The sequence below is a fragment of the Hyaena hyaena genome, unplaced genomic scaffold (assembly GCF_003009895.1).
Source record: "Hyaena hyaena isolate Hyena2069 unplaced genomic scaffold, ASM300989v1 scaffold_1908, whole genome shotgun sequence".
NCBI lineage: Eukaryota > Metazoa > Chordata > Mammalia > Carnivora > Hyaenidae > Hyaena > Hyaena hyaena.
In genome coordinates, this window is record NW_024082543.1 from 28374 (window position 1) to 53316 (window position 24943).

Sequence of the window (24943 nt, forward strand, 5' to 3'; positions counted from 1 at the left end):
ATAATGCTAAGTGAAGAAAGTCAGAGAAAGACAAAAGCCATACGATTTCACTCATATGTGGAATTTAAGAAACAAAACAAACCAGCTAAGGGAAAAAAAGAGAGAGAGAAAGAGACCAAGAGATAGGCTCTTAATTATAGAGATTACCAGAGGTGGGGGAATGGGTTAAATAGGTGATGGGGATTAAGGAGTGCACTTGTCATGATCACCAGGTGGTGTACAGAATCATTGGTGCATCACTATATTGTACATCTGAAACAATATTATATATTAACTAACTGGAATTAAAATAAAAACGTTAAAAAAATGAGAATGGTAATACCTGACTTGGAGCACCAGGAACAGTCTCTGCCCCCACCCTCAGGGGCCCTCTGTCCAAGTCCAGCTCCCATCTCAGGAAAGACATTATTTATTATTGGAAATTGAGGCTTGGGACAAGGAAACATAACTGTGGAACCCAGTATGAAAAGCAAACGTTGAAAATCCCTGAAGTTTCTAGCTTTTTCACATTTAACCCTCATTTTATTTATTGTTTTTCCCCTACCGCTGACATGTATGGGAACAATATTAATGATATATTAAGAAAGATTACACACTAGTGATTTCAATTCAAAAAAATTTTATGGGAGGAGTTCCTGGGTGGCTCAGTCAGTTAACAGCTGACTCTTGATCTCAGGTCAGGTCTTGATCTCAGGGCCTTGCGTTCAAGTCCCTCACTGGTCTCTGCATTGTGTGTGAAGCCTACTTAAAAAATATATATATATGTATGGGATATTTTTTGGTATAAATATCTTAAGAGAGATACAAAGGTCAAAGCCAACCACATCTGCCATCTAGAATGAAAAACACAAGCATGTACAGTTCTGAAACAGCACAGTGGCAACATGGCAAATAGAGCTCTATAAAGTAAATGCCACAAGGGCAGGGGGTATTAAAGTGCTGTTTCTCAGAGGATGAGGGGTTAGAACTAGAACTGAAAGTGGGCTTTGCCTTAAGAAAGTAAATATTCTCCAGGTGCACAGATCAGGCCCATCGGGAGAGGACTTCTGGCTGGAGGCAAAAGTAAAAATGGGAGGAGTCAAAGAAAAGTAGGGGGAAGGAGAGTACAGGGTACTGAAGGTGGTGCTTTTAAACAGGCAAATCTTCTTAGTTATTTTGATATCATAAGTGAAATTGAATGAGAAGAACAATTTGGGGACAGCTATAAACTTCCTTATTGGATGCTTCTTTTAGGTAGGGTTTGCCATCTCTCTTGAATCATATAGGGTAATAGAAATGCTACAGGATACATGCTGTTTCTGTCTCCAAAGCCTGAACTTGGGTCAGCTGGCAAAAATACACTCTGATAAAGTAAGATAAGGAAGAGAAAACTACCTTTCTCCCTCCATGAATGGTCTGCTTCTGATCCATTCTAAGATGCTTAGAAAAAGTATTTCTAATCCTTATAAACAAGCAGCACAAAAGCATAAAGTACCTGAGCAGTTCAAGTTACTAAATAGAAATTTGTTGCCACTCTAGATTTCTGACAGTAGTTTAAGACTCTAAAATCTACTTCAGGTTTCTCTAGGTAAAGACAAAAACTTGCTCTTCTCTCTCTCTCTCTCTTTTTTTTTTTTTTTTTTTTTTTTTTTTTTTTTTTTTTTTTTTTTTTTTTTTTTTTTTTTTTTTTTTTTTTTTTGTCAAAAGCCCAAACTTGACTCTATATAAAGACTTCAAACTGTTTGGAAGGTGGAAATTTCAGTAGCAGAAAAAATAACTGTAAATACTTTTTGGCAGGATTTGAATAATTTTTCAACTTTCTGTAGCATATGCAGACAATAACCAAATAAAATTATAAATCATGGTATGCCACTTGAGAGTTTTGTCAAAAGAAAAAGATGTCATCTCAAATCTCAGCCAAAAGGTGGGCTATAAATAAATACTTATAGACTATCAAGTTATCGTTTTCAAAGTTATGTCATCATACAAAGGAGGCTATTTTAAAGCATCTCATTGGCAGTTCCAGCTTATGTGAACTCACTGAAAATTCCAAATCAGATTGGTAATATCAGTATCTATCATTTGCTGTTGATGGAGAGATGGGACTACATACTCACTCTTTTAGTGGTAAGATAAAACTAAACCGCATTTATCATATGCTGCTTAAATAAATGTTTGTGGGTTTTGGAAGCATGCTACTTACCCTAGTACATGAAGCCATCCTAATTAGCTAATATACTAATAAGCAACTAATTCAACCTCCTCATTGTACAAATGTGGAAACTGAGTCCAAGAGTGGTTAAATAACTTGCCCACATTGTTCAGTACCAGGTGATCCAGTCAAGATGGATGATCGCAATGCCCCCAAAGCCAGAGTACTGTCTTTGGAGTTAGGATGGACCCAAGATCACTGCCTTGTAGTTTCTGACCTTGTATCTAACTCTAATATTTGTGCCCTATGGTTCTTGGAAACCCCCTGTGTTGCTTTAATTTTCATCTAAAGAAAATAATTATCTGAAAGAAGTTTCGTCTCTATTTCCCTCTCACCTCCCTCCTTCCCACAGAGTGAGAGAAAGTATTATTTTCCATTCAATAACTATTAAGTCAAATTGTCTAAATGATATCCAGAGAATAATAGGCTTTCAAGAAAGGTCAACAGATAACTTGATACCCAGGACAACAAAAAGAGAAAAGGGAGTATAGAGGGAGAAGACACACACCTCCTATTTGTCTGAGATATCTTTTGAATTAACCACCTGCTCTTTGCCTTATTTATAATTCTTCTAGACAGACTGCTACTCGGTATTGTCAACAAGAACCTCTAAAAGTTTCAGTGTAGTTTCAGACCATAGACTGGAACCGGTGAAACCCCAGAGCAAAAAAACAGCATTATGACTTATAGATCAGGGTAAGGAGTTTGCATTTTATTTAATGTACAATTGGATGCTACTGACGTAAGGAGATGGTATGATCCAATTTAGGTTTTATTAATTTTACATTTTTGTACTGGCTGCTTTGTGGAGACTGGGTGAGAGCAGGAGGGGAATTCAACATTGAAGGCTATGGTGATGAAAGATGATAGTGGTTTAGGCCAAAATGTTGACAGTAGTGATGAAAAATTAAGAGACATTTTTGTTTTTGCCTTTTGGGTTTGTTTTTTGTTTTTGTTTTTTTTTTTACATTTTAAGACTTTAATTTTTTTTAATGTTTGTTTTTTGAGAGAGAAAGAGAGTGAGAGAGTGAGCATACAAGTGGGGTAGGGGCAGAAAGAGAGGGACAGAGAGAATCCCAAGCAGGCTCTGATTTGCTAGTGCAAAGCCCAACATGGGGCTCCATCTCATGAATCATGAGATAATAAACTGAGCCAAAATCAAGAGGTGAATGCTTAATGGACTGAGACACCCAGGTGCCCCTTATTTTTTTTTCTTTTTTAATTTTTTATGTTTCAAGTTTTTATTTAAATTCTAGTTGGTTTAACATATAGTGAAATATTAATTTCAGGAGTAGAATTCTGTGATTCATCACTCACATATAGCACTCAGTGCTCATCACAAGTGCCCTCCTTCATACTCCTCACCCATTTAGCCCACCCTCCTGCCCACCTCCCCTCCAACAATCTTCAGTGTGTTCTCTATAGTTAAGAGTCTCTTATGTTATGCCTCCCTCTCTTTTTCTTTCTCCTATGTTCATCTCTTTTGTTTCTTAAGTTCCACATATGATTGAAATCATAATGGTATATGTCTTTCTCTGACCTATTTCACTTAGCATAATACACTCTAGCTTCATCCATGTTATTTCAAATGGCAAGATACCATACTTTTTGATGGTTGAGTAATATTCCATTGTATACCCTATGATCCAGCAATTGTAATACTAAGTATGTGCCCAAAGAATACAAAAAGACTAATTCAAAGGGCTCTATGCACCTCAATGTTTACAGCAGTATTATCAACAATAGCCAATTTATGGAAAAAGCCCAAATTCCATTGGCTGATAAATGGATTAAGAGATATTTTTGAAGGTAGACTCAAAATCTGGACAGGAAAGACAAGGTGGTGGTTAGGAATGGAAGAAATCAAGGATGACTTCTAGGGTTCTCTCCTGACCATCTGAGTGACAATTTACTGACATGGGGAAGCCTCAGGGAGAAACAGGCTATTAACAAGATTACAGAAAGGTAGTAGGGTGTATGTACGTGTGAGGGGTAGGGTTCAACAATGCTCCAACTACCAAATAGGAACGCCCTTCCAACAGAGATACCGTTCCCTTTTTTCCTTGATAGTTCACATTTTGAAGCTGCTTTGCTTCTGAGGTGAAGCAAGGGTCAGTCCTCAAGGTTGTCCACCCTCACTGATTCTATTGTTAGTGCAGGTTCCTCTAAGATTCCAGCCAAAAGCTGTCTATCAATCTGGGTTTTCAATGTTGATGTGTATTTTCAGATTTTACTGAGATTTCATAGGTATTTTAATGTAAAAATAGAAGCAATTACATAAGAAGGTAATAGTGAGGCATCATTTTAAACTGGAAGTATGTTAGACTAGGTTTTATGCACAAAAGCTAAAAAAAAAAAAAAGATGCCCTCTGTTATTCAAGTAAATAAAGAATCTTTTTGCCTGTTTCAAAAAATTAATATAGAATAAAAGTAAGAATGAGGAAACTGCAGCATAAACAATGGTTAAAATTAGTGAAACTATAAAATACATACTAAATCTAATTAATTAAAAGGTCTAGTTGTTAAAAGGTTATAAAACTAAATGAAAATGTCAATATAAAACTCTTTTTTAAAGTATATTTATTTATTTGAGTCGGGGCAGGGGTTGCGAGAGAGAGAGCAAGGGAGAAAGAGAATCCCAAGCAGGTTCCATACTTTCAGCACAGAGCCCAACATAGGGTTGCATCTCACAAACCACGAGATCATGGCATGAGCCAAAATCAAGAGTTGGACCATTAACCTACTGAACCACCCAGGCACTCCAAAAGATAACTCTTGAAAGATAAGTTTTAAATTATATATGTAAGAAAAACATAGAAACAAGGGGCACCTGAGTGGCTCAATCAGTTGAGCATCCAACTTTGGCTCAGGTCATGATCTCATGGTCTTGAGTTTGAGCTCTTTGTTGGGCTCCATGCTGACAGCTCAGAGCCTGGAGCCTGCTTCAGATTCTTTGTCTCCTTCTCTCTCTGCCCTACTCTCTCTCTCTCTCTCGCTCTCGCTCTAAAATAAGTAAACACTAAAAAATTTTTTTAAAAAAACCCCAGAAATGATAATCTGGGTCATCATGGAACCCAGATTATTAATAAAGATTGAGAAGTGAGAGAGAGGATAATGAGATAGTAGAAAAATTAAAAAGAATATGAACTACTGGCTATTGTGGTTTCTACTGTATTACCAATGCTAGTGCCCAGCTCAGTGCCTAGCAAGAAGTTGGTCCTCAACAAATATTTATTGAATGACTGAATGTTCATTTAATATTGTAGAAGTACAATTTCAGTTATTTTTAAATTTAAATATATAATTAAACACCAACAGAAAAAAAATGGAATATGCACATCCTAATTCATTTGATGATACATACAAGAAAATATAATCCACTCATATAGGAGAGAGAAAACAATGAAGTATGAAAAACACAAAGCAAGAAACAAGACAAGAGAAAATGAAACTTAATAATAGTTGGTGGGGTGCCTGGGTGGCTCAGCCTGTTAGGCATTTGACTCTTGATTTCAGCTCACGTCATGATCTCACAGTCATGAGATATAGAGCCCTGCATCAGCTCCGTGCTGAGCATGGAGCCTGCTTGGGATTCCTCCTCTCCCTTTCTCTCTGCTCCACCCCAGCTCATGCTTTCTCTCTCTCTCAAAACTAAAAGTAAATATTTCTAAAAATAATATTTTGCTATTATGGTTATTATAATAAACCCTTGATTAAAGAAAAAGTCTTGTGTTACTGTTTAAAACAAAATTCAACTACATACTGCTTATAAAATGATCACTGAAATCAAAATGACTCAAATATTGAGGATAAGCTTTGTTACTATTATTTATCATAGAAACATAAAAATTAAGTAGGGATAAAGATTATGAATACCTAATTAACTAATTATTAACTAATGTAGTAACCCTTTGTAGTATAAAAATAAAGGTCACAACTTCTTTTCAAGCGTTCATAGAATGTTCACATAAATTAATCATATTTCTATATGAAAACAAAAGCAATCTGTAGACAAATATCCCCAAATAAAAACCAAAAAGACTATATATTATGGTTTCAATTTAACAAAATAAGAAATTACTTTTTTAATACTTAAAAATTTTAGAATTCTCACTCTTTTAAAAATCTAAATTACTTTTATAAATACTAATTGAGTCAAAGGAAAAATGTGTAACTAGAAAATCTTTAGAAGATAAAGAAAATGAAGATACTGTTCATTAGATTAAGCTGAATTAGAGGCAAATTCAAAACCTTAGTTTTGTTGTTAAAATATTAATCCATTAAAATAAATAAGTTAACTGCATTAAGCTGGAGAAATAATAAGTACAACAACAAAATATCCCCAAAGCTAACAGGAAAAGTAAATAATATTTAAACAATGAAATGTATTACCAGAAACCGCAGAAGAATTAATACAACTGCTGATTGTTACAAAGAGGAAAATTAAGTTAACAATTTAGAAATACAAAAACTAATAAAAGAAAACATGTAGAGAAATTTCTAAAAGAAAAATAACATTCATAATATGCTAATTAATCTCAAAGTATTCACTGATATGTCTTGGCAAATAAGCACCAGAATTATCTTATGATGTAAAAAGCCTGAATATCCAATAATTATGGGGGAAACACAAATTTTATTTTTAAAAAAGTATAAGAAAATATTTCATATACTAACGGTTTTATTAAGCTTTTCTTTTTCCAACTTTCAAGGAACATATAATCACCATGCTACATAAATATTAGAGGCAAAGGAAAATCTGGGAAGTTTCTCAGTTCATTTTATGAAGCTGGCATAGCCCTGTTTGAAAACTTAAGAAAAATATCACGAACTACAGATGAAGTGCATTTCTGTAGAAGAGCTGTGAAAACTTAACATACCAGAAATAAGGAAAAACTAATGAAGAAACCACCCATTAAAACAAACAGTGATGATAACATAATGCAAGAATGTTTAATTTCCAAAATATAACTCATCACATCAGAAGAGATAATGAGAAAGCCTACTTGTTTGGGTTGGATTATTTAGTCAATTCAGTATGACTACTGGAAAGGAGGAACATTTACTATTTTCTGCAAATGAAAAATTGCATGCTTAGAAAACCCCCAAAATCAACTAAAAATTTGTAAATGCTAATAAGAGATTTCAATAGATGAACAGATACAAATCAACATACAAAAAGTTATTACTTCCTATAGTCTAGTGATAACCATTTAGAAGTAGAAAACGGGAAAAAAAAAAAAAGAAATTCACCAAAATTTGTAAAAGGAATAATCAATAAGCAGTGAAATTTCAAATCTTTCCTGTTAACTATACCTATTATCTTTACCTATCTACATATGCTATATTCCTAGATAGCAAGAACAAATTTGTAAAGATATCAGTTCTCATCATATCAGTTTAAAGATTTGGTACAATTACAATTAAAGTTGCAAAAGATGTGTTTGTTAGCTAACTATACAATTTTAAAGTTTATCAAAGGAATGATATGACCAACGAAGAACATGAAGAGAAATGAAGTGGTAATTTCTATACCAGATATTAAAAATCTATGATAAAGATTTAATATATAAGACAGTCTGATACAGGGGCGCCTGGGTGGCTTCGTCGGTTAAGCGTCTGACTTTTCCTTAGGTCATGATCTCGCAGTTCGTGGATTCGAGCCCCGCGTTGGGCTCTGTGCTGACGGCCAGCTCAGAGCCTGGAGCCTATTTCAGAGTCTGTGTCTCCCTTTCTCTCTGACCCTCCCCTGCTCACGCTGTCTCTCTCTCTCTCTCCTAGAAATAAATAAAAATATTAAAAAAAAAAAAAAAAGACAGTCTGATACAGGTGTTAGAATTGACAGATGTAGGGGCGCCTGGGTGGCTTAGTCGGTTAAGCATCCGACTTTCGCTTGGGTCATGATCTCGCGGTTCGTGGGTTCGAGCCCCGCGTCGGGCTCTGTGCTGACAGCCAGCTCAGAGCCTGGAGCCTATTTCAGAGTCTGTGTCTCCCTCTCTCTCTGACCCTCCCCTGCTCACGCTGTCTCTCTCTCTCTCTCTCCTAGAAATAAATAAAAATATTAAAAAAAAAAAAAAAAAAAGAATTGACAGATGTAACCCGGAAAGTAGTTCAGAAAGAGATTCTAATAGGTTTTTAACATGTAATAAAGATCATATCACAAACCAGCAGAGAACAAAAGATTAGTTAGTAAATGGTGCCCAGGTAATGGGTAAACTAGTTGAAATAAAATAAAATTATTGCTTTTCTTCCTACCATATGCCAAAATTTAAAATGAACTTTAGACAAGTGTTAAAGATGAGAGCATTAAAAAAAAACCTAAATATATATATAAAGGTAAAAAGACATGCTAAGGATATTTTATTTTATTGAAATAATTATTTAAAATTGTATAGTTTAAAATTGCATAAACATAAATAAACACACAATTAAGAATATTAAATATGAAGACAAAAGATTAATATATATAATATTTAAGGAACTTATACAAATAATTGAAAAAAACAATAAACATCAGTATAGTAGGCAAAGACCATAGCTGGACAATTCACAAAATAAATTTAAATGCTGACAAAACATGTGAAAATGTTAAACCACAAAAATTTTAAAAAGAAATCTGATTTGAAACATGCTATTTTCAATCTATCAGATTTATGATATGGGCAGAACAGTTCCAGAAATGTGATGATGTATATCAAGATCCTTAGAAAAGTCTTATAAAATATTTTATTCTACTTATAGTAATCTCTTGTAAGGAAACAGAAATTTAAAAATATGTAAACACCCCCAGTATTGATGCTGTTGATATCAAGAGTGGCATAGTTCAATGAATTATAGCTCATTTATCTATATGATTTCATATTACACAATCATTTATCAGACTTTAAGGAACTGTCATGACATACAAATTAAAACATTGAGTTTAAAAAGCAAAACTCAAAATACTGGAAATATTTCTTAAGGGGTGTGTGTGTGTGTATGTGTGTATAAATATATATATATAATTTCTCATGTATATGTAAAACGCTAAGGAAATTCACCAAAATATTAACAATAGTCTCTAACAGATTAAGAGTGAAATATATTTTTAAAGTTTGTCTATATTTTCCAACATGAGCATAGATATACATTATAACTAGAAATAAATAGGCATTGTTATAAAATAAGATAATTTTATATTGTAATTTAGAAACATCACCATCGAAAGTATGAAAACCAAACAAAAAAAGGTAACCTGCTATTATTGGTAGATTTCATTTAAGTAGAAGTGTCATTTCCTAACAATGTCAGATAAACTAGCGGTGACTGTACTTTGCTTAAATATGCAAGTAGCACCCTTCTTCCTAACAAAACTCAGATTTGTTGATCTTTAAAAAGATGCAAAACATGTTTACAGGTTTGAAGCTAGACCTTTTAGCTCTTGCTACTGAGCAATTCCTATTAACCTCTTTTACTTGAATGTAAAATGGCATATTAGTATTTTTAAAATATACACATTTTAGGTACATATGTAGAAGCCCATGTATTTGAAAATGATTCTTGTCCAAATAGAGAAAAAACTTCAGAATCTTTCTGTATAATTAAGTTTCAGTCACATAAATACTTCCTGGATTCCAACAAGTTTTCCTGCCTTTCTCTTCCTTCCAAAGTCATTAATAGAAGTTCTAAAAGTATATACTTCCCCTCTCTATTTTCTAATTAGCCTCTTGTTTTAATTGGCAAAAGTGACATTTGCATAACCAATAGCTCTCTTTCAAAGAAGACTGTGATGGGGGTGATTTTCAAAGGTCTAACAAAGGTTCTGTGCCTTCAGTAGGGCCATCTGACCATTCAAAGAGAAGCCATCCAGCCACAAGCAGCCTATGTGTCAGACAGAGAGCTTCCTTAACACATGTATATGTTCCATCCCTTTTCTATTGGCACAAGTCAGAGGTGCTATTCCAAGTGTGAAATGTGGGCATGAGCAGCAATTTACAGAGTGCACATTGCTTTTTTGTGTGTCTGTTGGTGGGACACTGGAAAATGGGTCTGGCACAGTTCATCTCTCACAAATGCTTAATGCCATCCCTGGGGACAGAAATATCACAAGCCCATAAAAGCACAGCTTTTAGCTGCTTGGTACTGAAAATTTCAGGCAAAATTCCAAAGGCCCTCAAAGCTAATGCCGAATTGACAAAGTGCCAAAAACCTCTCTGGCATTAAACTTCCACTCTTTATTTTCTCCCTCCAGGTGAACAGCTTGTGAAAATAATAATGTGATAATGCCACCCTGTGTTCCAAATATCTCAAAGCACCATCTTGTTAAGCCTCGTGGTGTCCCTTTGAGACTAATGGGAATTGAGCTGATTTATTCATGTTATAGATGAGAAAATCCCACAGGAGGTGGGTCAAATATCTGGGCCCTGGCCATGTAGACTTATCACATAGGTCCCAGGTCTGAATTTAGTTCTCAAAACAATGCCAAAGTGTCATGCAAAAGAACCTGAAAAGTTCAACTAACAACAAAAAGGGTTAGAACAATCTCACAGAGGATATGAGGTGGGCTGGGGTAATAAACTGGTTAAAGTGATCAGAACACATCTCAGGAGGAATAACGAGAGATAGTCTAGGCATAGCAATAAGACACAGCCTAGGCGTGGGGCAAATTAGAATCAGTGAGAATTGGTGAAGGCCATCAGTAGATCTAATGTAGCATGAGGATCATCTTAAACCAGCAGAAATGGTGGATCTCTCTCTCTTTCTCTCTCTCTCCCTCTCTCTCTGGTACATCTGAGCCCCCATCCCATGATTATAGAATTTACTGTTACAGAAGTTACAGCAAGGAACAGGATTCTACACACACCCCTGCCCACTACAAAACAAAAGTAACTTTCTTTCCCTGAATCCTAGCAACCTGGTTTTGAACATATAATCTAAACCAGTCTAGGGGATGACCCTGTTCAGGACTCTGAATCTGGAAGAAGTGTCTCAGGGAAGCAAGGGACATTTTAAAGCTCCTTGTGACCACTGCATCCAATGTCCCACGAGGACAGCAGCACTTGAACAATGTTGTCTGCATGTATGCATTTGCCTGAGGTTCTCATCAACCATGTTCCTTTAATGCCCCCTTTTCTTCTGAGTGTGATTCTCTAGACTTTCCTATTAATTCAATGAGAAAATAAATGTTTTTCATAAGTAAGTTTTATTATTCTAACAAATTCACTTTTAGCTGCAATTAACTTGGGTCAGGTTCTATAGTTTGTAACCTGGAAGACTGAAATAGGCAGTGGCCAAGGATGTAGAGAAGCATCATCAAGCAAATCCAGCAGCATATGTCAAGTTTGTAGCAGCATGAATTATCGGTTTAGAAGAATTCCTTCCAGGTGAAGGAAGTACAGGTATGGCAGGTATGGCATGATCTAAAATCCATTCTTTGTCTTATTTTTATGTATCCTATAGGACTGTTTCCCAGTCTCTCTTGCAGTTAAGTATGTCATCTGACTGAGTTCAGTGAAAAGAATGGGAGCTGAGTGATGTGTGTCTCATTCAGACCTGTCCCACTAAAACCTTCCACATGTGTTGCTTCATTTCCTTTTCCCCTTCTGGTTTGCTGAAATGTAGATGACTTTAGTGACCCCAGAATCCACCTACTGAAGATGGAAATCTTCCCATCCAGTGTTCTCTAAATGACAATATGACTGGCTCACCAGTCCAGTATTGATACCTAATCAAGAAATAAACTGCTGTGTTTGAGCTATTATACTTTTGGAGATCTATTTGTTGCAGCATTGCCTAAGTATACTACATACGGTAAAAACCCAGTTGGTCAAGAAAAAATTCAAATTCATAGCAGGGCCAGAAGAAAGGCTGTTATTTTATTTAATTATGAAATGAGAGGTAGGATAAAAGATGTTGAGCCCTTGAACTGATGGCCTACAGATTTAGAATTTCTCTCAATTAGGAAAAGGACAGATGACAGGATAGAATCTCTAAAGGTAGATTTGCAGCTACAGCTATACAAGTTGAAAAGATGCAAGCAAAAAAGTTCATTAAAGATTTGACAATCCTGAATAGAACTGCAGAATTTATTAGAGATCAATAAATTTAAAATACTTGTTTCTTTTTACTGCATTGAATTCTCTCTCTGCTACAGATAAGTAAGAGATATATTATAACTCTGATTCTGCTTTTTCCCTTTTAACCTAGTTTTCCCTTCCCAAATAAATTCAAATGATGCATTTTACCCTTCCTCCTGGGTGATTTCTTCCCCATCCTCTATCTTAACTCATGTCTTAATTTCCCTCTTTCTTACTCGTTCTCAAATGGATAGTTTCTCATGGAGTTCAGTTAGGTTTTGGTAATCATATCAGTTCTGAGAATCACACAATGCCTTGAGCATGTACCCAATAAATGTTTGTTGAATGAAGACATTATTCTCATTCTCTATTTTAAGGAGACAACATTGCACTAATGTCCTCTCTCCATGTTCAAGTTGAAAGAGATCTTAGAGATCAATTAGTCCAACTACTAGATAGACAAACACACACACACACACACACACACACACACACACACACACACGAGTCTCACTCTATATCATTTCTGATGTAGAATATCCAGTCTGTGCCTGCATATTTCTGATGAGAAGCTCACTGCTTTATAAAGTCTATACTATTAAAGGACAGCTCCACAACTTAAAAAGTTGTATTTATTTTAAATGATTTTTAATTATTTTTAATGTTCATTTATTTTTGAAAGAGAGACACACACAGTGCAAATGGGGGAGGGGCAGAGAGAGGGAGATGGAGAGACACAGAATCCAAAGCAGGCTCCAGGCCCTGAGCTGTCAGCACAGAACCTGATATGGGGCTCCAACTCACAAATGGTAAGATCATGACCTGAGCTGAACTCGGACACTTAACCAACTGAGCCACTCAGGTGCCCCATAAGTTGTACTTATTTTAAATAAAAAAAAATTTCTCCTTAAAACTTCCACTGATTGTTTAGCATTGGGCTTCCTTCAAGGCCACATACCCCAGTAGAAATTCCCTTGACTGGTAATCAAGAAGCCTGTTTTTTAGCTCCAACTTTGCAGCTGACCAAGTATCTGACCTTTGACAAGTTGTTTCTCCTCTCCTGAGTGAAGTTTCAACTATTAAATGAGAGGACAAAAAGTATATTTAAGATCATTGACAAAAATAACAGAAACCTATTACACACCACTAAAGACTTATCTCTAGGCTAACTCTGATTCATTAGTTGACACTATTTTGATGAGGCTACTTAACCAGAAAACATGTACCAATATGTATAATTATTTCATCCACAGTTTTTTATCTTCTCAAAGGTATCAGGAAAAAAACCTTCAAAGTCATATTGAAGTCCAGATACAATGCTTTTATTAATACTCCCAGTAATTCAAATAAAACTTAAAATTTGTAAATTTGTATGACTTGCTCTAAGGCACTGAAGTTTGATATTCTTTTCTAACTCAAATTGTTAGGCTGAGTCTATCTTTGGGCAATTATTAAAATATATAGATAATATATCATGGATCATCAAAAGACCTGCTTTCTATGCCAAAACGATGATCTACCCAAAATAGTTTCTTTATTTCCAGCGAACCCAAAATGAAGCTCCAGGTGGAGAAATGTTTCTTTCCTGCCATTGTGGTGCACAGGGGTCAGAGACCAAGCACCAAAACAACATCCTAGAGAAATATGCTATTGAGATCACTACAGAATATTGAATTCAAGTGAGTTTTCCACCAAGATGGGTCTTATTAATGATGTCAGGCACCATGACATGTAGTGTCTTGAGTGCAGAAATGCCAATGAGATGGTGCCAAAGATATAAATAAATAAGATGAAAATTAGGAGCACAGAACAAATTAGGCAGGATGAAAATGACCTGAATTCATCCTAGGTAACTGGCTGCCCAGGTATGTGGTTGTGTTTTACATGCTCCGGTTTGAGTTTACTGATGGGAGGGAGCCAGATTCATTTAGAGGTGCTGGGATTTAAAAGACTAGTTAAAATGAGAAATGCATGGTATTCAGACTTATTTGTCTTTGGAGGATATTTCTGTTCTTTCAGCTACTTGGATAGCTTCCTTCTAGAGTCCCTAAGCTCTTTTCAGTTCTCTGAAACAGTTCAGATTATACCACAGTTTCTAGGAATATTTAATATAAATTTCACATCAGTTAGGTCATATGTACTTAGGTCCAACATGTACTATAAAGTAAGAATGTGTATTTTGAGTAAAACTGGGAGAGGGAAGGAACACTTGACAGCAAAATATGATAACTAAAAACAAAAATCACTTGATGATAATTCCTATGCAGAAGCATCAACTCAGAGTGATTCTCCAGAAAGCTGTAGAACTGCCCCTGGGCATCCAATGTCACCATATCCATAATGCTAGAAACTTACTAAAACCCAGAATCCATTTGAAACCAGTTTGGGTCCTGCTTCACTAAAATATTCTCAAGAATCCCTACTTCCCTCCAAGAAGCTACCCTTTGGGATTTTCCTGTAACACATTCCACTGTCTGTCTCTCCCCTACAGCAACTGGTCCTGTTGGGACTCTAGCTAGAAGAGGTGCTTCTGGTTGGAGGCTGTGATGGAAACTGAGGCAACAGAAATAAGTCTGTGGGTGCCTGGAATGTAAGAACAATTTCCAAAACCAACTTAACAAAAATAGGTTGAAAATAGCTGTAAGAACCACACCTGCCAATCAGCTCCTTCTATATTCAGCCACCCTGAAGAGCATCTTAACTAGGGTGGTTTTCAACTAAGTAAATATGCCCTTAAATCCTTTTTAATCAAAGGTTATCAAGCCTTTGCAATGGTAGGTGGACCATGAAAAAGAGATCCATGAGCATATTTTTGCACTGGCAAGAAAACAAAAATGTCACTCAACTAAATTTAAGACTGTTCACACACATCTGTTACCACCAGAATGTTATAAACAAGAAAAGAAGAAGAAAGAAAGAAAGAAATGTGAATGGTTCAATCTAAACAGCTCTAAATATATTTCTATTGTTCAGATGACTTATGCTATTTCAACAATGATTGAAAGGCTATCAAAGCAGAAGCCAAAACATGTTTGTGGTTTGTCATATAACAACAATTTTTGGCTAAATAAATACCCAGACAACAATATCTCAACTACAAAATGTATAATGCTAGATAGCTGTTATTATAAATATATCACTAAAATGTGTGCAAAAAGAAATATAAAATGTTACCCTTCAGATAATATCATAAGTTAACGACATCCTTGAGAGACAAATACTGAGGCAAAGATTGCAGAGAATAAATTTCTGAATCAGGTACATTTCCCCCATTTGAGGACATAAAACAGATGTGTTTTGTGACATGAGCCTCAAATCCTCTAAATTAGAATGTTACAGTATAATCAGCCAGAATGATTTGTCCAAAGTCCACTACCAGCAGAAATGAATGCAGTTTATCACAAAGAAACAAAGTTTTAAAACTATCGAAGTGCACTCAGTATTTTAATAGTGTATGAAAGGAACTACTTACTCATCTGTAAAAATCAAAGCAGGATTATAAAATTTGGGGAAATGAAACTAAAAGAACTGGAATCATAAATCTATATTTTGTTCCTTTCAAAAACTTATTTTTTAAAAATATTGGCACTAATTAAAGAAGTCATCAGTGGATCTATTAAGCAAAGTAGGCAAAACAAGATCTCCTTAATTTAAAATTGAGTCACATCCTCCAAAATTTTGTACTCCATACACTGTCAAAATGTAAATACAATTTATCTAAAAATCAACGGCCAAATTACTATTGAGGTAAGAAGCAACAGAAAATTCACTTGGAAATTATAACAAAAGAATTAGTTATATTTGAAATAGGGATTTAGCTAAGTAAATTACATTTACTACTCGTTTTTATAGGAGACGAACTATTGAGGGAAATAAATTCCATATTACAATAATATAAAAAGATAATTTTATTAGGCTTTAAAATAAATGGTTCCTTATAAATAATTGTTCCAAACCTTGCTTAACTAACCTGAGAATAGACAATTATTTGTTATACTACTTTTTTATGACACTCTGTTCTCTTAGACAAATTTGAATAGTTAAAATATCTATTGGGGTCATTCTTGGTAGCAGTTTGAAGTATCTTTTCTTCATTGGTTATGTTGTATCATATCATAGTACTACACTTTGACAGTTTTAAGAAGGGTATTTACAGATGTTTTTAAATAAACCATTTTTTAAATGGTTTGAACAGTTAAATTGGACTATTTTGAAACTAGTAAAATATTTTCAATGATGTCTAAAAGTATGTCTTTAGAAGTATATCTATAGTCATTTTATAAAAGAATCTGTCCTTTATACTTACTATAGGTTTTTACTGTACATATATTATATCTGTAAATTTAAAATGTTCATAAGTTATTAAATATCCCCTATGTGTCCCAATATTAGAACACCTAAACATTTGCTCTTTTTGGTAACAGAAAGTATGACCTGGAATTTTAAAAATTAAAACCATCTTTCTAAAAACAAATCAGAAACTACTTTTCAAAAAAGAGCCTTGTTTTTACAAATGGCAACAAACTGCAAAGCTAGAATTATTTAAATGTGTACACAGAAATGTTATTTCCAAAGCAATTGCTTTGTCCAACTGCAATGCAATTAGTTTACAATAAATTAAAACAAAAACTTAGATTCTCAAAATTCAAAGCAAAAACATTCACATTCCAACTGTTGCAATGAGAAAGTAATTTTTATGAATTAATGTATTAACACTTCCTAATATAATATCTTTAAGTGCTTAATACTGAATTTGAAATGTAATAAAGGTCATCACTTTTTACAGTTTAATGTAGTCTGGCTCGGTTTGACTTCAGAATTTCCTTTCTTTGAAACTCCTATACATATTCTATGTATGCAAAAATATAATGCACGTAAAATAGATGATAGACATTTGGAAAACTTACACTGTCAGATTGCTTGCTCCGGTCACAGTCCCACGTCGTTCCACACTGCACAGACCTCTCCATGGTGCTGACGAGCTACCCTTGCCCATTTGAAAGGAAAGAGTTATTTATTCGAACTGGCTTTGAAGGAAATCCATAAAGAGTCGCCTGTTTTAGCAAGTAAAGTTATCTGAAGAATTTCTGTAACACATGCTACAAAGCAGTTGCTTTGCCCTTCAGTTATCAATCACAATGCTTAGGCAGCTCAAAGATTTTGGAGCAGAAATCTTCAAGTATTGACGAAAAAGAGAGAGAGAGAGAGAGCTCTTTGGGAGATGAAGTTTGCTGATTTTCTTCAGTGATCTTCAGATTGAAAACACACACACACACACACACACACACACACACACACACACACAGAATACAAGGCTACCCAGAGAACAGAGGATTCCAGAAAAGTTCTTGATCTTAATGCAGAAAACAAGCTTCCATTAGTCCAAAGCAACAAATTCCTTCATCCTATCATTGCATCTACTTTTTAATTAAAAAAATAGTAAGATGAAATAAAGCTCAGAATTCAACAAGGCACTGCATGCACAGTGTAAACAGGTATGCCTCACTGTAGCCTTCGTGTCTGTCTGCTGAAGATTATCACAGCAGAAATCAGGCTCTTGTGGCTTTCACAGATTATCTCTTTCTGAGGCTGCAACATATAAAGAGCCACATGACACCCAATGATGTCATCTCTAAAGCAGGTCACAGTTGCTGCTGTATGTAGATGAAGTCCTTCTACTGAAGTGTTTGGCATAGTGATTTTCTTGAAAATCTACTTGCATTAAAAAGCATGGTCTTCTATCAATATACTTAGCCTTATCAAAATACTGGCATGAAGAGAAAATCAATTTATTGCTCACATGTGAAGCAGCATGTTTGTTTAAGTTAAAATCACCTTCTGCTGCCACTTTAGGAAATGAATAATTGTAATTAACTCATGGCAAATATAGTGAAGAAGGAACTAAATGAATTGTAGAGACACAGAATTTACCTCTAAAACAATTTTCAGAATTTTTAGCACATTAAAAAATATTATTCTTAAAATCAATCCATGAAAACTGCAAAATAAAAACTAAGGCAACTGTCTTCAACTTCTAACACCATTTTATGCAATGGAATTTTAAAGATGTTTCAAAGACATAAAAAAATCTTACTGATGCTACCTGAAAGGATCTGAGTATGTTTTCAAATGTTGGCAGGAAACTTTAACTTACTACTTTTAGGTATTTTTCATCTCTGAATAAAGTAACAATTAAAATTTTAACTATAACTAATCTATACATGTAACTGGTGATGGTATATATAGACACTATTTTTTTTAATGTATAATAATTAGAAATACCCATTTCCATTTTGGGTAATATATTTCTTTTCTCTTTCTCAACTATGTAGTCACACATCACACATTTTAGGATTTTCAGTGATAGATGACATTTCTGTCAGCTAATAGTTAAGTCATCTAATCCCCCTTCATGCCAACTTAATAATCTTCACAATGTGAAGAGTAATCTGAAACTAATCTAATCAGAGTTTATTGAGTATATCCCTTATTAATAAAAACCCAAATGGATCAAGCAACAGAAACCTCCCTTGAAGAGCACAGAAACTGAGGAAGAGAAAACAGAATTTTCTACACAACCAATGCCACTGAGAAAATTCCATTAAAACAATAGTGACTCTTTTGGTATCGGATCAGGAAAAAATGAGCTTCAATACCCCACCCCCAAATGTATTGATGCCATGCTATAATCCTCTCCATGACTGAAATGAAAATTGGAAGAAATATTCATCACCTGGATGCTCTGGTCGTGTAAATTTACTAAATAAAATCTGTTTGTTTGTTTTTGCAATTCCTATAACATAGTGTTTTTTACACTTTAAAAAAGTATTACCTGGAGGATTGCCTGGAACATTTTTTTTTTTTTTTTTAAATATAGGCTCTCAGGACTCTTTTCAGATATCCTGACACAACACAACTGCTGTGGTTCTGAAATCTATATATATATTTTTAAAATTTTTTTAATGTTTTTTATTTATTTTTGAGAGAGAGAGACAGCATGAGCAGGGGAGGGTCAGAGAGAAAGGGAGATACAGAATCCAATGACAGGCTCTAGGCTCTGAGCTGGCTGTCAGCACAAAGCCCGACATGGGGCTCGAACCCATGAACTGCGAGATCATGACCTGAGCTGAAGTCAGATGTTTAACTGACTGAGCCACCCAGGTGCCCTGAAATCTATATTTTTTAAGTTCCCAAAATAATTCCTATTTGAAAAACACTGCATAATTGATATAGTGCAATGTATACAATCTTATAAAAATCATAATAGGATAAAAATAATTTGGTATTTATCATAACAAAAGGCCAAATTATTGCTACATGAAGCATGTGATGTTGGGAGGGGCCCTTCTCATGTGCTCAGGGTTCCATGAGGAAGCACTTTCCTAAATACTCCTAGCCTCTGACTTCCACACCTTAATCCTCTCCATGAAGGTGGAACAAGTAAGCCTGATTGGAGGATTGGGCAAAGGGACTGGGCAGCTCAGGACCATTTTCTCTCCATTTTTCTATGGGCTCCACCTCCCTATGTAAGATCTATGGGTGAGGCTGGCAGTTTTCAGTGCTTCCCATGATTGGTAAGCTTCCCTACAAAGGTCAGTTCAATAGTGCCATAAATCAGAGTTACACCCTCAAATCCAGGTTTGACAGTAAATAAAGATGAGATTTTGGTATCACTCTTCCTAAATCTCTTGTCTTTCAAAATAAATTCCCAAATCAAGAAGGGAAAAGGAGTTATTTATTGGCTCCCTAAAACTACATCTTCTGACACTGTTAAGTTTAAACCCCACCTCATCCTTTTAATTTAAACCCTACCAGCCAGTTAATGTAACAAGTTTTACATGTGAAGTAACTTAATAACATTTGCATTTGCATAATATAGTTCTATGATAAAGGTCTATAAGAAGAAGTATAAAAATTTCATTGGAAGTTTTCAAAATGTATTGCTCAACTCATACTAATTTTATTATTGAGTCACTTAGAAACTCCAGCTCTTGGAATTTTTCTTCAACAAGTAGTAATTCGAGACCAGTGCTTATGAAAGTGTTCCACGGATTGATAGTCCAATAAGATGGGACTCTTCCTGGGGTTCATTGTCACAGAAGTTTGGAAAACATGAAAAACAGTACCCTACCCTCCTGTGAGTTCAAAATGTCTATTAGCTTAGAAAGGCTCAAAGAGATCCTCAAGTAAATAAATGGGCTTATTTCACCCTTCCCCCAATTAACACCCATCAATTTCTTATAAAACTAATATTCCAGGTAGTACATCATGAGAAATTCTGCTCTAGAAGATATTTCAAGCAGTCAGACTTTTATTAATAATAATATCTCAACCTTTTATCAACTAATCAATAAAATGTTATTATCTCCTATAAGTTACCAGTGAATCTGTGACAAGAGTTGCCAACCATGACTGAGGAATTATATAAATTCTGCAAGAGCAGGGGTTGTGTGTATTTGGATGAGGCCCAGCACACAGGCACTTGGATATTTGTTGAGTAAGTGAATAGACAGTGTAGACCCAATCCAGAGATATGAATAACTACTCCATCCCCAATGATGTCTTACTTACGAAAAGAAAGGAAGTCCAAAAGAGCCCTAGGCCAATGAGCTTCCAGAATAAAAGGAACACAATAATAGATCTCACTCCAGTTCTATCACATTCAACTTCTCCTTGGATCCTAAAGCATCTCTCATACTCACCCAATGAGTGAAATACTGATTTGTAATATTGAAATTAGATTTGATAACAGAGGATACACTCTGGGTCTAACAGGGGGATTTGACACTGTATCTTACCAAAGCTGTAGAATACGGACAGGATTTACGTAAGGACAAATGCTGAGACTGGACTTGAGGTGAAGTGCAAAGAAAATAAATAAGTTCCTTCTCAACTCTCTTTATCAAAAGAAAGATGCTTAACGCCTAGTTTTTTGCATCTATACTTACAGGTCAATAACTTTGAAATTGCTAAGGAGAACTTATTATATTACTATGAATGAGTCGGTTATCAAACAATGAATTGTCATTTTTGTATATCATTTGGAACCCAGAAAATGATCAGCATTAGTAATTCTTTAAAAAAATTTATCCCCAAACTGAAACAACATGCTTACTTTTAAACCTATTAAGAAAAATGTCCTCACATCATTATTAAAAGGATAATTTGTGGGACACCTGGGTGGCTCAGTTGGTTAAGCATCCAACTCTTACTTTCAGCTCAGGTCTTGATCTCATGGTTTATAAGATGAGCCCCGTGACTCTGCGCAAGGCCTGCTTGGGATTCTCTCTCTTCCTATCTCTGTCCTTCCTCTACTTGTGCTCTCTCTCCCAGAAAAAATAAATAAATATTTTAAAAAGGATAATTAGAGAAAAAGAATCTACAACATTAACCAATATTCAAAGATATAAAAAGGAGTGTTTTGACATAAAGACAAATATCTTTATATAAAATATATTCGGGGCACCTGAGTGGCTCAGTCGGTTAAGCGGCCAACTTCATTTCAGGTCATGATCTTGCAGTCCGTGAGTTCGAGCTCTGTGTCAGGATCTATGCTGACAGCTCAGAGCCTGAAACCTGCTTCAGATTCTGTGTCTTCCTCTCTCTCTGCTCCTCTCCCACTCAAGTTCTGTCTCTCAAAATTGAATAAACATTAAAAAATATATTCATTCAAACTGTCATATATGATCATATGTTATATAATGTAATTTCTAAAACTTTGGGAAAATATTTGTTCTGGAAGACTCTGGCTTGAAGAAAAGAGAATATCTACTTTTATGCAAGTGCCAAGAAGTCTCTTTTTACATATGATTCCTATATTCACTGAACCAAAATTTGGGGTGAATAGACTTAAAATTTGTGCTATTTGGGGGGTCTGAGAGGCTGGATGGAAGATAGAGTTTGAGTACCGAACATTAAAAGTTATGGGCCTAAGTTTATAACAACAGCTGGCATAATATTGTAACTTGTCCCTGACCTGGAAAATCTAGGTTATTAAATTATTAAGTAGCACAAGGCTTACATTCTCTATAATTTCACAACTTTGAAGACTGTACTGGAAGAAGTCCCCGGAAATCCTCCTTTGGGGTCTGCCCCCTCCCCCTGTCACTGCAAAACAAGTGTGAGTTTGGAAGAAAACTTTATCCTTTTAGTCACAAGATTTTTCCTGATATATCTAAAGCCTGGAAGTTGTAAATCTCAAAATGGGCAATAAAACTTGAGGGCAATAAAGCAGTTTGGATGTTGGTGTACATGTCATGTTTGGCAGACAGAAGCAGTACTGGCTTTTGCTAGCATACCTGGGAAGGTGTGGCAGGTCACCTGGCTGTCTGTTGCTAACTATCCAGCTACTCTTACTAAAAGCTAGGGCAACCCAGCAGCCCCAAACATAGGAGGGCTCCATGGACTTCTCTCCAGGACAACTGAAGTAATGGTGTCTTTAGCTGGCCCAGACCACTGATCTTTGAACCTGCTCAGAATTGTAATTCTTCCTGACCGAGAGTGAAGTAAGGCTGCGTGGCTAGGGTTCCTTGTGGCTGGAAGGGTGCCTTTGCATTGACCTGTCTGAAAGGTGAAGCCAATTAACCCATTCACCCCAACATCCTGCAGATCTCTCTGTTCCTTGTTTCCCAAATCTGAAGGGAAGACAGTGACCCAGGCTCGATTTTACCATGTATATGGTATATGGGTGTGGTCTCTCAGAAGAGGCCTAAGCACTGAGAAGCAAAATAATTTTCAACCCAGTTTTAACTCTGGACTATATATATATATATATTTTGGGACATGAATTGGTTTTCATAGATTTGTCTGGTGAATCAGAAGCAGGCACTATGCCCCTCAATGGGAATCAAGTTAACAATTCCACTCCTGCTCTTCACAAGTCTTGCAGTGTTCTGAATACATAAGAGTGTTTTCAAGAGTAGATTCAGAATCCACTGACATTCACTGAGAGTCTTCAGGGTCCCAGGCTCTGGGCTATGTTTTATAGATGTAGTGCCATTTAATCTTCACAGTGATACCAACCCATCTATAAAGTGGGTGTTATTTCCAGTTTGCAGATGAAGAATGGTCTCAAGTGGTACATCTTAGACTCAAAAAAAAAAAAAAAAATTGTGGCAGAACTGCTATTAAGTTATGTTCCCTTAGTAAGTCAGGGTCTCATTCCATGAGCCACAGAGCCCCCTACAGGCCACATCATAATAATATAGGAATCAATGGAAATAAGTAGCCATGGCCAGGAAGGAAGGCCCAGGCAGAGAGAATCAAATGGGACCAAAAATGTCTCTACACAACCCAAAAATTTTTCTGGGTTTATCTGAAGGGGATGCTAATGACTTGTGAAGAGGTTATCCAGTCATTTAGAATGTACCATTCTACATTTAGAAATGTACCATTTCTTTACATGATATTCTATCAGACAAATTACAGAATTTTCAAAGCTGGTAACTAAAAGAATAAGTCATATGAAATTGATTAATAAAGTACACAAATCATTTTCTACTGTCGTCCTACATGAAATAATATTTTTATGATAAAAAGTATTCTTTCTCACTTTGATACCCACAAGTTCCATTTCCCAATAACTTACTACTCAAAACTGCTATTTCTAAAATAAAGTTTTCTGTTACCTCATGATACATTGCTGTATAAGTACATTTAATATGCAAATTGCTAACATAACTTAATATATATCGTCCCTCCTGTTGCTCTTTAATTTGGCATCAAGCAGCTGAGGCTTGAGGCTTTAAGCAAAGCACTGAATTAGGCAATTTATAAATGAAAGGAGGATTCTTTTTTCAGTTATTTCCTTTTTTAGTTTATTTATTTAGCTGAGAAAGAGAGAGAGAGAGAGAGGGAGGGAGGGAGGGAGGGAGGGAGAATCCTAAGCGGGCTCTGTGCTGACAGCACGGAGCCAGACATGAGCTCAATGCCATGAACTGAGATAATAACCTGAGCCAAAACCAGGAGTCAGAAGCTTAATCAACTGAGCCACCCAGGTGCCCCTCAATTATTTCATTCACAGTTTATACCTACTAAATTGTAGAAGAGTCTTAGAAATGTACTGATGCACTGATTATTTCCTCCTCTGCTTGACCATGTCTAAATGCAGGCTTATTTCCAGGTGGTACAATATTGTAGAAAGGTGAAGCATGATGGCTTCAGCCCAATGAGTAACTCAGGCAAATTAGTTATCTCTTTAGGTCTCATTTTCATCATCTGTAAAATGGAGATAATAATAGTACCTCCCTCCTATGGTCATTGAGAGGATTAAATGAAATAATCTATGGAAAGCATTAGCAAGGTGCCTGTCACATACAAGTGCTCAGCTCTTATTAAGATGATGATTTTGAGAGCTCATACTGAAATATTACTCTTCTTATGTATTTTAGAGCAGAAATATTCTAAGAATTACATTAACCATTATACTTAGCTAAAACAGAGCAAAAGCATACAAGAGAACCATGCTCAGCTCAGCCAGGACTCACTCAGATCAGGTTGCTGGCTTCCCATGCAGCACATGCCTGGGGCAGAGAGCTTTTGTGGGCAGTAATTGCAGTTATACAGACACAGGGCAGGCAGAGCAGGTGGAAAGGCCCACAGGTTAAACAAGGGCAGACTGGCCTCCAATTGAGGCTGTGTTAGAAGACAGTAGAGGGTTAGTACTTGGGACAAGACAGGCAGCTGATCAAATTCGAGA

At 35.6% G+C, this 24943-nt stretch overlaps 1 protein-coding gene across 1 annotated transcript in view; it reads right to left on the reverse strand.

The window, feature by feature from the left end:
* Positions 1–17153: 17153 nt before the first annotated feature.
* Positions 17154–24943, reverse strand: part of IQCJ (IQ motif containing J) — a gene marked incomplete at its 3' end in the record, with an annotated part of 28001 nt that continues 20211 nt past the window's right edge. The window contains exon 4 of the mRNA XM_039225106.1: positions 17154–17233. Coding sequence (XP_039081037.1) covers positions 17154–17233 — 80 coding nt within the window. The remainder of the gene's footprint in view (positions 17234–24943) is intronic.